The sequence below is a fragment of the Ctenocephalides felis genome, unplaced genomic scaffold (genome assembly GCF_003426905.1).
Source record: "Ctenocephalides felis isolate EL2017-DRISC unplaced genomic scaffold, ASM342690v1 CF-g0.4_SCAFFOLD_00671, whole genome shotgun sequence".
NCBI lineage: Eukaryota > Metazoa > Arthropoda > Insecta > Siphonaptera > Pulicidae > Ctenocephalides > Ctenocephalides felis.
Genome location: NW_020536825.1, coordinates 23,056 through 35,285, shown reverse-complemented (window position 1 = coordinate 35,285; position 12,230 = coordinate 23,056). Strand labels below are relative to the sequence as shown.

The 12,230-nt window shown below is 27.8% G+C and overlaps 3 protein-coding genes across 4 annotated transcripts; 2 read left to right on the top strand and 1 right to left on the bottom strand.

Annotated features, from left to right (window-relative positions):
• The first annotated feature begins 2,019 nt into the window (after positions 1 to 2,019).
• LOC113367153 (ATP synthase lipid-binding protein, mitochondrial-like) lies at positions 2,020 to 3,483 on the top strand. 2 transcript variants are annotated; one of them, XM_026608786.1, is made up of 4 exons: positions 2,020 to 2,196; positions 2,612 to 2,690; positions 2,905 to 3,112; positions 3,183 to 3,483. In XM_026608786.1, the coding sequence occupies exons 2-4, from the start codon at positions 2,646 to 2,648 to the stop codon at positions 3,344 to 3,346; spliced, it is 417 nt and encodes a 138-aa protein (XP_026464571.1). In that variant the 5' UTR covers positions 2,020 to 2,196; positions 2,612 to 2,645; the 3' UTR covers positions 3,347 to 3,483. The 2 variants fall into 2 exon arrangements, with proteins under 2 accessions (XP_026464571.1, XP_026464578.1); XM_026608793.1 differs by having other exon boundaries at positions 2,182 to 2,273.
• A 367-nt stretch (positions 3,484 to 3,850) lies between these two features.
• LOC113367182 (protein sarah-like) lies at positions 3,851 to 5,176 on the bottom strand. Its single transcript, XM_026608812.1, has 2 exons — positions 5,015 to 5,176; positions 3,851 to 4,654 (listed from the first exon to the last, which is right to left on the bottom strand). Exon 2 carries the CDS (start codon positions 4,633 to 4,635, stop codon positions 3,940 to 3,942), a length of 696 nt encoding a protein of 231 aa, XP_026464597.1. The 5' UTR covers positions 4,636 to 4,654; positions 5,015 to 5,176; the 3' UTR covers positions 3,851 to 3,939.
• A 400-nt stretch (positions 5,177 to 5,576) lies between these two features.
• Positions 5,577 to 11,957, top strand: LOC113367220 (NEDD4 family-interacting protein 1-like). Its single transcript, XM_026608848.1, has 5 exons — positions 5,577 to 5,816; positions 7,040 to 7,297; positions 8,125 to 8,248; positions 10,681 to 10,866; positions 11,740 to 11,957. The coding sequence occupies exons 2-5, from the start codon at positions 7,043 to 7,045 to the stop codon at positions 11,841 to 11,843; spliced, it is 669 nt and encodes a 222-aa protein (XP_026464633.1). The 5' UTR covers positions 5,577 to 5,816; positions 7,040 to 7,042; the 3' UTR covers positions 11,844 to 11,957.
• Positions 11,958 to 12,230: the final 273 nt, after the last annotated feature.

Below are 12,230 nucleotides of genomic sequence, written 5' to 3'. Positions count from 1 at the left end.
TCAAGACTATTCAAATATATATATATATATATATATATATATATATATATATATATTACAACAATGAAACGAGTTTACCTTGACAATAGTTGATGCTAAAATTATTTTTTTCGTAAGATCATCCTTCAATTGTATTCCATAGTAACCAGCTTGACCAAACAACTGACAAGTAAGCTCTGTTTTATATGACACTATATCTCGCTTTCGCAGAGTTTGGGAATAGATTTTGTGATGACCATTAGTTGAACTTTCACTATTACAATAGGTATCTTCGCCACAAAATATCAGAATCAAAACTAACAAATTTTCATCTGATTCATCACTACAATTATCTGGAGCTTTAAAATGTACTAGTACAGGCTTATCAGGATATGTAGTGAATGTTGTAGGAGAAACAATCAAATCAATACTTGGTGTAATAACATTTAATTCTTTGCAAACCCGTGTTCCATTATCAGTATGCACAATCAAACTGTATAATCCTTTGTAAGGAAAATATTTACAAGATAATTTCACACTTGCTATGTCATCTGTTATGTGTACATTTGCATCAGAAGGCACTAATTGAATTATTGGAGAATATGTTGTCACAGATGATTTATATTCAATTTTCAATTCTTGAGGTATATTTTCTGTAGGCATGATTCCATAAATTCGAATAAATAAGTAATTATGATCAGTAGCTATATGATATGATACGGCAATTCTAGTGACAACTCCGATGCAAAAATGCATTTGGCAAAAATCAATGCCCATGCTCTCCAATGAAACACTTGCATTTTAAAAACAATATTTGTGGAAGATCAAATGACAATTTCAGTGACCTGTAATTTGCTTTTATGAGCACAACAATTTCAATCTTATTACAGATTACAATATAGTATTTTTCAAATACAAAATCATAATAAATATTACTGAAACAAAAAAAATTTAAATAATTAAAATCAAAATAAATTATTTTGTATAATTTTCACAATACTAAGTTTAATGGAAGACAATAATAAAATGAACAATAATAAATTAAATTGAACTAATATATCATTGAATAAAAAATTGACATTTGTAAAATAAACTTTATTTCTACAAATATATACAAAATTATAAATACATAACATAATTAAACTTAAAAAAAAATTACATAGAAAATCTATAGAAAATAATAGTCAAATTAAAATTAAACTGTTCATGCTATAAACGTAAAGTTAACCTTAATGATTTTTATCAGTTCATTAACCTCCTATTATGCATAAAAAATAACATATTAGCACATGCGTTTTAATTTAAACTTAATTGGGTTTATCAACATAATTCAAATATTTCCTCAAACATGACTCAGCTTATACCTCTATAACATAAAATCCAGTTTACTCTGATTCTTCCATTATCCTTCATTATAAGTAGTAAAACTAATTATGAACTGATGCAATCTGAAACAATTGTTTAAAAAGCTACAAAAACACTGAATACACTAATAAATGTTTAAAAGCACTTTAGATAACAAGACAATGTAGTCCAAAAACTAAAACATTAATAATTTTCAAAGCTAACATGACAATCATATGACAATCATTCATAAACAATTCGTTCAGAACTGCCAACTTACTGATGTGACACGAAGTATTTATGCTAGAAAAAGAAAATATTAGAAGATTTTTAGCTAAAAATAAAAAAAACTGAGCAAACTGAACTGTAATACTGTAAAATATAATTACAGCAAGTTTATAAATTTTAAAAATCGTATTTTATAAATATCAGTTTTCTTTTTGCTACGTATTTTAAAAATGCAAAACGAATGTTTGGATAATTATGCTCCGTTTCAAATTATTACGCTTAGAATACATAACTATAAATATTACCTTTGATTTTCCATTTAAGGATATTTCTATCTAATTATTTTATTAATATTTATATTTTACCGCGTCTATAATTTAATATTGGTATGACACTTTCGTTCGGCTTTCTTCGCCAAGTATCGTTTTATCAATAAGTTCGCACTTGTGTCTATGTTGGCTTTAGTAAATGGTTCTTGTACCGATATATCGTGCCACAACCCAAGTTGACCAATCATAAGTCGAACAGCAGGAAATCGTGTCCTACGTCTCTTTCGCACGTTTGCATATAACCAGCGAATAGCAAGAAGTCTACGTCAGGGTTCATTATTCAGTTCGGGCTATTTAGTTAATATAGGATTCGTTGGTAAGTGATCGGAAAGATATTATAAAACTTGTTATCTTAAAATATTTGTGTTTTACTAAACCATCGAGAGTTACAAGGTGCGATATTAATTCATGTTCGACGAATTTTAAGTGTGGAAAATTAAATTTTAGTGCAATTTTACGTCGGTTATATATTATCTCCATTTTTATTTCGGTAGATCAACAAATACTAAAATAAAAATATTATAGTGCTATAAAAACTTCCTTAATAGTCACGAGATTACATTTAAATTTGAAGATAAGAGAAACATGAAATTTCCTCTTTTTTGCATGATTACTACAATTACGTAACTCGTAGTTCGTACCTTCTCAAACAATTCATAGCTTCAAATATTTAGTACTATTTAGTATAAGTGAAGTGTTTTCATGTAATTAATGGCTCTTTACGATTTCAGTTTCTAGAACCACAACAAATTAAAACACACCAAGATGTTCTCAGCAGCAAAATTCATCGCCCCAGTCGCCAAATCCGCAGTAAGCTATTAATATTTATTGTTACTTATATTACATAACCAATAATTTTATTATATAATAATTTTCGTGATCAAATTTTTAAAATTAGTGTACTTGCATGTCTTACATAATCCATCAAATATCACATTTCCATTGAACTTGCACAATTATCAAATAATTTCAGCCTTTCATCTGTGTATATTTTATTGAGTATAAATTCAACATTTTTTTTTAGTTTGTCAATGGATCAAAGGCATATCTGCGACCAATCTCAAGTGCAGTATTGACTCAAAGCTCTACTATCAATGTATTACCTGCAGCCGCTCAATCTAGCATTTTACCACAAGTTCGTTGTCTGCAAACTACAGCAGTAACGAAAGACATTGATTCAGCAGCTAAATTTATTGGTGCTGGAGCAGCCACCGTAGGAGTAGCAGGATCAGGTCAGAAAAATGAAGAATAAAAAAGAAAACTAACAAATGTTTACAAATGACTTACATAAATTATTTACAGGAGCTGGTATTGGTTCAGTCTTTGGATCATTAATCATTGGTTATGCACGTAATCCATCCCTTAAACAACAACTATTCTCATATGCCATTCTTGGATTTGCATTGTCAGAAGCTATGGGACTTTTCTGTCTTATGATGGCTTTCTTACTGTTATTCGCATTCTAATTTGGTTTTTCATTTTGCCCGAAGTGTGTGTTCTAGAAGAGCTGCTGAACGTTATCACCAGGGACTGATAATTTAATACATTCAAAATACCATTTATTATAGTTCCGTATAATGTAAAATAAACCACAAACCTTTAATTGATTGTTTTAATTGTTATACTCTTCTAATTATTTATTGTATATATGGAACTTAAAGCTTTTCTATGAAAAAAGTTCTATATAAATGTTAATAATTGTTCTAAATGAAATAATTTCACATGCTTATCTATTTAAAATAAAATTAAAGCTTTGTAAGTTTTATTAAAAAAAACTATACAAACAATAAGTTTCACTTATTTTATGATCTTTCTGAATGGTCATTTATGAAACTTTTATAAACATCAAAATATAAGTAAAACTACATATTACATGCTCATTAATATATATTATATTTTAAAGTCAGATTTTTTCAATTATACATTTGCATATATTTTAAAAATAATATATTCCTTAAAAATCTCGACACATGGCCATAAACTTAGTGAAATAAGTACATTACCACTAATTATAATAACTATAATACTTAATGTTTTAATCTTTGGTTGAAAAAAAAATTCAATTATATTCTGGACACCGTGTATGTGGTATGCAACGCCCAGGGCCTAAAGAGATGTCATTTGAGGAAATTGGTAGTTGCGCTGTATGGACAACAATGCCTGGCTGAGAATCAGTTGGAGCATGCAACTCATGACTTGAACCAGGTGTTAAATTTGCAAGTGCAGCTAACAAATCTTGATTGATCAATGGCTCATTTTCTGCCCGAGGCTCCCAGCCAAGAGGTGGGCTAGCTGGTGGTGATATTAAAAATTGTTTCACGGGAGCAGGTGGTTTTAAACTTGGAGCTCCTACAGGAGTCACAGGCTGGGCAAAATAGCAGTTAATAACAGAATCCTCTAATACATACTGATGAAGGTGAATGCGAGCATTAGCTGCAGCAATCGGTGTAGAATAATTTACTCGTAAACGTCTAAAGCTAGGCAACCATTGAAATCCAACATTGTCAGAAAACATTTTAAATAGGCCTTCAATTTTTGATTTCCTCTCTTCGCTTTTAAAAACATCTCTATGAATATTGGTAACTATTACTGATTTTGGTAGTTCCTGTACTAGGTCATCGTCATTTGACTCTTCATCAGAATCAATAGTGACTTGATCAAAATTTGGGTGCACATCAGGAAGCCCATCAGCTGAATTGATATATACCTGTTCTTCAGAACACATATTTGTGTTTACATTTTCAGAATCAGCCATTGTTTTGAAAAGATATTTTCTGTAAGTGAAATGTTTAAATAGAATGGTTTCAGCTAATCTTTATAATATGAATAAGATAATATTACCATTATTCTTAAATTAAATTACAGTAACTGACAATATTCTGTAATGCAAAAGCAAATCAAAATTAAATTAAAATATTGGCTTTATCAAGATCTTCAACTGATATTTTCAAATGCCTTGTGAAATATTACATTAGAGATATACAACATAAAATTGAAGTATACTTAACATTTTATACTTGCGTAATGTTATACATTGCTTTATTATATATGCATTTGAAATAGTTTAAATATAAAACATTAAGAAAAATGATAAAATTTATTGTAGCATTACTATATTCTTGGATTATACATACCTTTAAATTTTCATCTTAATGACAAATGTTAGGTATGGTTTAGATTTAGCATTAGTTGAAAAATATCATATTACATTGTAATGACATTCCTCGTTATGAAATAACATGAAATCTTAAATGTTATTTAAATTCAATGGTTATAATCTCTGATAATACAGCGATTTAAATATAATGGTTATAATTGTCACAAACATTACATATGTTCTATTGTCGAAAAACAGCGATGGACTTTGACAGTAGAATTCAGGTGCATTCATACTCCACATGACCAGAATAAAATTCCCGTGTTAATTATAATATTATATACACAAATAGACATGCATACAAAATTATTTGAAATGTACTATTTATGTTTAATACTTAAATAAGATTTTTTGTAAAAATCAATAGTTTATAAATTATTAAGTCGTTTCAGCGTCAGACAAGTTGGGTATAAACCAACCACATTGACATGTTTTAGTCAAATGACATGTATAAGCAAAATTTTATTAATAAAATAATATATTTATTGTGACAAAATTAAAATGCAACTGAATAATAAAATAATATAGATCTTTTAAAACTTTTAGATCTCGAATATAATCTTTTGGAACGTACTAACTCTATGTGAGATCACTCGATTTTCAGTTTTTCAGTGAGAAGTGTATTTTGTGGAAGGTTCTTATGAAATAATAGTCATGTGGAAACTTGTTTTGATAAAACCATCTACTTTATAAAGGAAAACCCGCACAAACGATAGCGATTTAACGAAGGATATTTATTGCATTTCATTCCAAGTGTTTTTTCTAGAGCAAATTCTAAGGTGAACTAAGGGCCAAATATAAATATAAATATAAACCAGCATAAATATAAATATTTAAGGATAATTTAGTGTTTTAAGATCGGTATAAAAACTTCAAACTTCGATTTTTCATTAATATCAAAATGTATACATATTTGTACACAGTTACTATTGAAGAAATTGAATTTTTTACTTTCCAATTAAATTAGAAAATTTTCGTTTATTATAGGTTACTTGATTTATATATAAATTATTATAGTATTAAACCTGTTATAAGGTAATGATCCATAGAAATTGTACTCATTACAAACAATTAATCAGTACTACTCAAGCATAAATTATATTTATTTGTTAATGAAACAATGACTTGTTTCATTTCACATCATTTGTTATATACAAAATGAGAACTACTCTTATTTTATTTTCCATGACTAGTTGCTTGCAGTATTTTGTTTTATTAATAAATAATGAGTAAAGTCTAGTTGTTTAAACTTCTTTAGTATTTTATGTAAAACTCATATAAATAGATAACAGCTGATTTAAATTTTTTAATGCTTTGAAAACGCCCAAAACTAACTTTTTATAATTAGATTATATCTATTTGAATAAAATTTATTTGCTTATTATGCTTGAATGCGCCTTCTTAATCAAGAGCTGTAAACAGAATGTTAACATATTTGCAGTTAGCAAATAATAAGAATAATGTCAACATTGTATTTTCGAGGACTTCTAGCAAAGTAGAAGTTTCAATATAAAATGCTTTATTTTTGCAATACGAGATATTGAGCTATTGAAGGATATTATTTATACTTGATCAAAAGGGGCAGTTTTATAATTAATTCTTATTTAAGAAAATTAAATAATTTATTCAAGTATATAACATACTATTATTTACAGTTGATTCTTCTAGAAAAACTCTGTCAAGACAATACAAACAAGAACCTTATTATTGATTTATGATAGTCGAGGTTTCAGGACAAGTGCTTTTTAAAAACCAAAATTTGTCTTTTAGTACAGGATTATTGTATAATACTTAACTCTCACCTCTAGTTATAAATTGCATATATGTGTATAAGTATCTTTTTGTCATTTCTGTGAATTTTCAACAAACTTTCCTCCCAGGAAATATAATTTGTTAAATGAAAATCAAAATGTTATCCCTTATAATAAATATTTTCAGTTTTGGGTTCCTTGTCTTGATTGGAGTAATTTTTGTTACTTTTTGATAATCTATATATTTACAGATTATGAAGCCTTTGGAAGAAGATATGTCAGTTTGTGCACCATTGACCGTTGTGTTGCCCCCTCTGGATGATCAGACAATTAACAATGATTATAGTATAGATTTGTTAGCAGTTGTGAGTCCTGATATACCACCTCCAAAAGCAGACTTTTCTGCTCCACCTCCATATGAAGCAAATCCTTCTTTAATGAAATTACCCACATATGAAGATGTGCAAAGAGAGAAGTGCCTGCATGGGGAACCATCTGCTGAATTATGTGTGAGTTAGCCTATACCAAATAAATTTAAAAATAGTTCATATGATTTTTCAACTCATATATATTATATCAACATTCAAGATTTTACATAAATAATGAAATATTATATTATATATATATATATATATATATATATATATATGCATCAAACAAAGAAAAAACTAAAATTTATAAAATAATCTTTAATTCCAAACATTTCGACATACAATTTAATGTCATCATCAGTGGATATTGAACTTGGTATTTTACATCTAAAAACATGTACACAGCACAGAATTTAGCACTAACATTGATACAACTAACCAGTCAATAATCATGAATCTTTTTTTGTAAATAGAAAAAATAATGAAAGTTTTAATTCACAAAAATATAGAAAAATTTAAGTATTTTGGCGCAGAAGCATTATCTTGGCCTCGGTAACCATTACTATTACATGTTTCTGTGCCAAAATACTTTAATTTTTCTACATTTTTGTAAAACGAAACTTTCATTATATATATATATATATATATATATATATACTATATATATATATATATATATATATATACTATATCATATACTCATAAGCCTTGTAACAGGCTTGACACTATACTCAACTTCATCCGTATAAGTTGATATTTAATTAATTAAATATTATATTAATATTTTACAAAGTGTTAATATATATATATATATATATATATATATATATATATATATATATATATTACTGTAAGGCTTTAACATTGTGCAAAATACTAAATGTAGTGTATTCATATTCACATCTTAATATTCATTCCACTCATAATACTTTCAATGAGTAAACAAAAAAAAAATGTATTTTTAGGCGCAGCCGATGACAAGTACAACTCCACTGACATTTTTGGCAATTGGCCCAGAGATTGGGGATTGTGACTCTGAACGAGCTTCTCTATTGGGGACAGATTTTATGTTCTTTACTGCATTTTTAGGCAAGTCTTAAATGTATAATTTTAACTGAACATTATTCAAAATGCCGTGGTACATCGACATACGAGTATAATTCGCACGTTTGTACGTTTGTATATCGAACCGGTCGTATCTCGAAGCAATTTTTTCCATAGAAATACATTGAAATGCAATTAATTTGTTCCAGCACTGTGGTTTTTGTTAAGATTTTTGAATATTAAAAATAAATTTACCATTATTATTATTAATTTGAATAATTTTTTTTTTGTTCATTCATGATATTGCGAGAATAAGTTCCCAAACTCGAACTGTTGCAACTTTTTCAGGGTGATTTTTACCCACAAACTATTAGACCTAAGAAAGCTGCTCTTAGCTGGAGTTATACCCTTTATAAACTTCCTCTGTTTAAACACAGTACATATCTATATGCTTGTACATCCTCGTCACCTCATATTTTTCAATAATTTCACACTTTCAAGAGACGTGGCCCTTTTCTTTGGACTAGCCATGATTATAAAAGAAAATACTCTTTTGTAAAATAACAAAAAGCAAACAACGCGAACTTAACTGTACAATCACTATTAATGTATAGCCAAAATTTCGCGTGGGTAAATCGCTACTAAACTAGTTGGTATTGGTATTTTGTCTTGAGGCAAGTTACATGAACTTCCCGATATGTGTAAATAATCGACTTAATCAATAAAGAATAAACTAATTTATGAGTGATTAAAAGTATTCCGAGTGGATTTACTACACACAATTGAAAACGAACGAACACGTTAACTCGGAGTATTTTCTGAAAGCAAATTTTAAAAAATCAATAATTTTTATAATTGAACCAGTTTCCGTATGACTTTAATTGTTTAGTATGTTCATTAACTCTATCGTTTTACCATATAAATCGTCTAGTTTTAATTTTAACAAACGTCAAAAAACCTCAAACTTTGATGAATTTTTAAAACTAAACTACTTATCGTAAGACCGTAATATTTCAGTAAGTTCTATAAGACCAAGATATTTATCGCCAAAAAAATCCATAAAAATCAAATTAATTACAGGAAAACGGCTCGGTAGTTTTTCACCTAAAACTAATCAGTATCATTCCCAACTAATATCTTTCAAATAGTTCTTAATTTTTTTTAAATTGATTCGGTAGTATGAGCTTAAATGTGGACGAAAAGTTTAATACTTTTTTCCAAATTGCAAAGAAATGGCTCGGTAGATCGTCGCGCAAGACTGATAAACGATAGTCCTCATCGAGATACATCGAATGGCTTTTTGAATGTTCGTTTGAGAAAAAGTCGATTTTCGGTAAAAGGTCTGTTCACACACAAACACACACACATACTTTTTTCCAAATTTGGTCCAATTCGATTCAGAATGGCCTGAAACGTCGAGAAAACATAAAATTAGCGAATAATATACTATAATTAAAATGACTAACTATAAAATAATTTACTATCATAAAACAGCCAAAATTGTTCTATAGCAGGACAGTCATTGTTACAACTGATAAAATTTGTATTTAGAAGTATTTTCTAAAAGCAAATTTTTAAAAATCAATTTTTATAATTGAACCAGTTTCCGTATGACTTTAATTGTTTAGTATGTTTATTAACTCTATCGTTTTACCAAGTAAATCGTCTAGTTTTAATTTTAATAAACGTCAAAAAACCTCAAACTTCGATGAATTTTTAAAACTAAACTACTTATCGTAAGACCGTAATATTTCAGTAAGTTCTATAAGACCAAGATATTTATCGCCAAAAAAAAATCCATAAAAATCAAACTATTTACAGGAAAACGGCTCGGTAGTTTTTCACCTAAAACTAATCATTCCCAACTAATATCTTTCAAATAGTTCTTAATTTTTTTAAATTGATTCGGTAGTATGAGCTTAAATGTGGACGAAAAGTTTAATACTTTTTTCCAAATTGCAAAGAAATGGCTCGGTAGATCGTCGCGCAAGACTGATAAACGATAGTCCTCATCGAGATACATCGAATGGCTTTTTGAATGTTCGTTTGAGAAAAAGTCGATTTTCGGTAAAAGGTCTGTTCACACACAAACACACACACATACTTTTTTCCAAATTTGGTCCAATTCGATTCAGAATGGCCTGAAACGTCGAGAAAACATAAAATTAACGAATAATATACTATAATTCAAATGACTAACTATAAAATAATTTACTATCATAAAACAGCCAAAATTGTTCTATAGCAGGACAGTTATTGTTACAACTGATAAAATTTTTTATAATTTCATTTCGCCATTAACGTTTTTCTACAGAATTTACTTGTTCAAAGCCTTTATCTTGTATGTCGAAGAAACAAATCGCTCCTTTAGCGGCTCGTACCTCTAAACACTCGTATGTCAGGTCAATAAAAAATTATCCCCATGGTTAACAAAAGATACATATATCCACATTAACGATCATTTTTTTTCAATGTAGTGGCATTTTTATTCAATTGGATCGGATTTCTGCTCTTGATGTGTTTTTGCCATACAATAGCTTCACGCTATGGTGCTCTATCAGGTTTTGGTTTGTCGCTTGCAAAATGGACTTTGATTGTGAAGCATTCCACAGACTTAGCTAGTCATGAAAATTCGTGGTTGTGGTGGTTGATAATGGGATTTGGTAAGTGTCATTTTCTTAATATTTATTTGAACATTTCTCATGATGAATTGTTTCTTATGCAATAACACCAACTCAATATGTAATTTAGTACATTATAATAAGTAAAAGAAAGTCTTTATATATGAATTAGGTTTAGATTTTTAATGGGTGCTATCTTATTTGAAACATTTATTAAAGTTTTTAATGTTAATAACAATAATTTTGAGTCTAATTTAAGATATTGTTTCTCCTATGTACTCATATATACAAAATTATATATATATATATTGTAGACCTTCGAACAAAGAATCCAAAAAGTAATAAAAAACAAAAAAGTTTTTTTAAAACACCATTTCTTAATTTATTTACTGTCGACGTTTTGGAACTAGGTACGTTTCATCTTCACGACATCTATCAAGAAACGTGATCTTGATAAGATTTAAGCAACCAATATGTTTAAGCAAAGCAGAAGATTATGTATTTTTTTTGTATTATATATATATTGTATATTGATTTATATAAAATGAATAAAATTGTGGAAAAAATAATGTACAGAAATATGACAATATAATCAAAATGAAAATGGTAAAAATAAATGAGTGGATTATATAACAAAATATTTAAAATGTTAAAAAATTAGCAAGTTCTAGAAAGTTTTAAGAAAAGGTTACTGAAACAACAGAATTAATTACCTGTATGATTGATTATACACTAACACTTTTTCACTAAGAAAGATTTTATCAAAAAAATTGATTTTATAAATTCCTTTTATATATATACATATATATATAAAAGGAATTTATAAAATCCATCCTCCATAAAAGTGTATTTAAAAAAATAAACTGTATTTTAAGTTCATAATTTGATACCTAACTAATTTAATTTGTTTAACAGGTTTACTAATTTGCATGAGAGCGATTATTCAGTATGTTAATATAAAACGAGGATGGAACCTTTTGTCAGGAACTGCTCAAGAACGTTTATTATTTTTTTATTGATTATTAATTGACGTGTGATCCAGATAGTTTATTCTTGAATTTTGAGTATACATTCCTAGGAAGAAATGATCAAAAGAAAAAAATTCATTAATTTAAAGATATATCAAATTGACATGCGCCTCAAATAGGCATTTTTGGTATAGGTACTATTTGTTAAGCAGTACTGTTGTCCGTACATGAATAATTTGTTTTATTATGTTTCAACAAATTATTTATTAACAAAATATTTGTATTTTAGTAACTATACTGGAGCATTAGAATATATTTGAATTTGAAGCTGTCGTTATGTTTAGTTCTAAAATGTAGAACTCAATTTTTAACCAAAATGAAAATGAAAATTTTCATATGCGCATTTTTATTGTGATAGCTTTACTATGAAACATATGT

What these genes read in the sequence shown, in the direction of transcription:
- LOC113367153 (XM_026608786.1), top strand. Translation starts at nt 2,646, where the DNA reads ATGTTCTCAGCAGCAAAATTCATCGCCCCAGTCGCCAAATCCGCA. An exon ending in CCCCAGTCGCCAAATCCGCA is followed by an intron (nt 2,691 to 2,904) that starts GTAAGCTATTAA and finishes ATTTTTTTTTAG; the next exon opens with TTTGTCAATGGATCAAAGGC. An exon ending in CGTAGGAGTAGCAGGATCAG is followed by an intron (nt 3,113 to 3,182) that starts GTCAGAAAAATG and finishes AATTATTTACAG; the next exon opens with GAGCTGGTATTGGTTCAGTC.
- LOC113367182 (XM_026608812.1), bottom strand. Translation starts at nt 4,635, where the DNA reads ATGGCTGATTCTGAAAATGTAAACACAAATATGTGTTCTGAAGAACAG.
- LOC113367220 (XM_026608848.1), top strand. Translation starts at nt 7,043, where the DNA reads ATGAAGCCTTTGGAAGAAGATATGTCAGTTTGTGCACCATTGACCGTT. An exon ending in AACCATCTGCTGAATTATGT is followed by an intron (nt 7,298 to 8,124) that starts GTGAGTTAGCCT and finishes ATGTATTTTTAG; the next exon opens with GCGCAGCCGATGACAAGTAC. An exon ending in GTGGTTGATAATGGGATTTG is followed by an intron (nt 10,867 to 11,739) that starts GTAAGTGTCATT and finishes TTTGTTTAACAG; the next exon opens with GTTTACTAATTTGCATGAGA.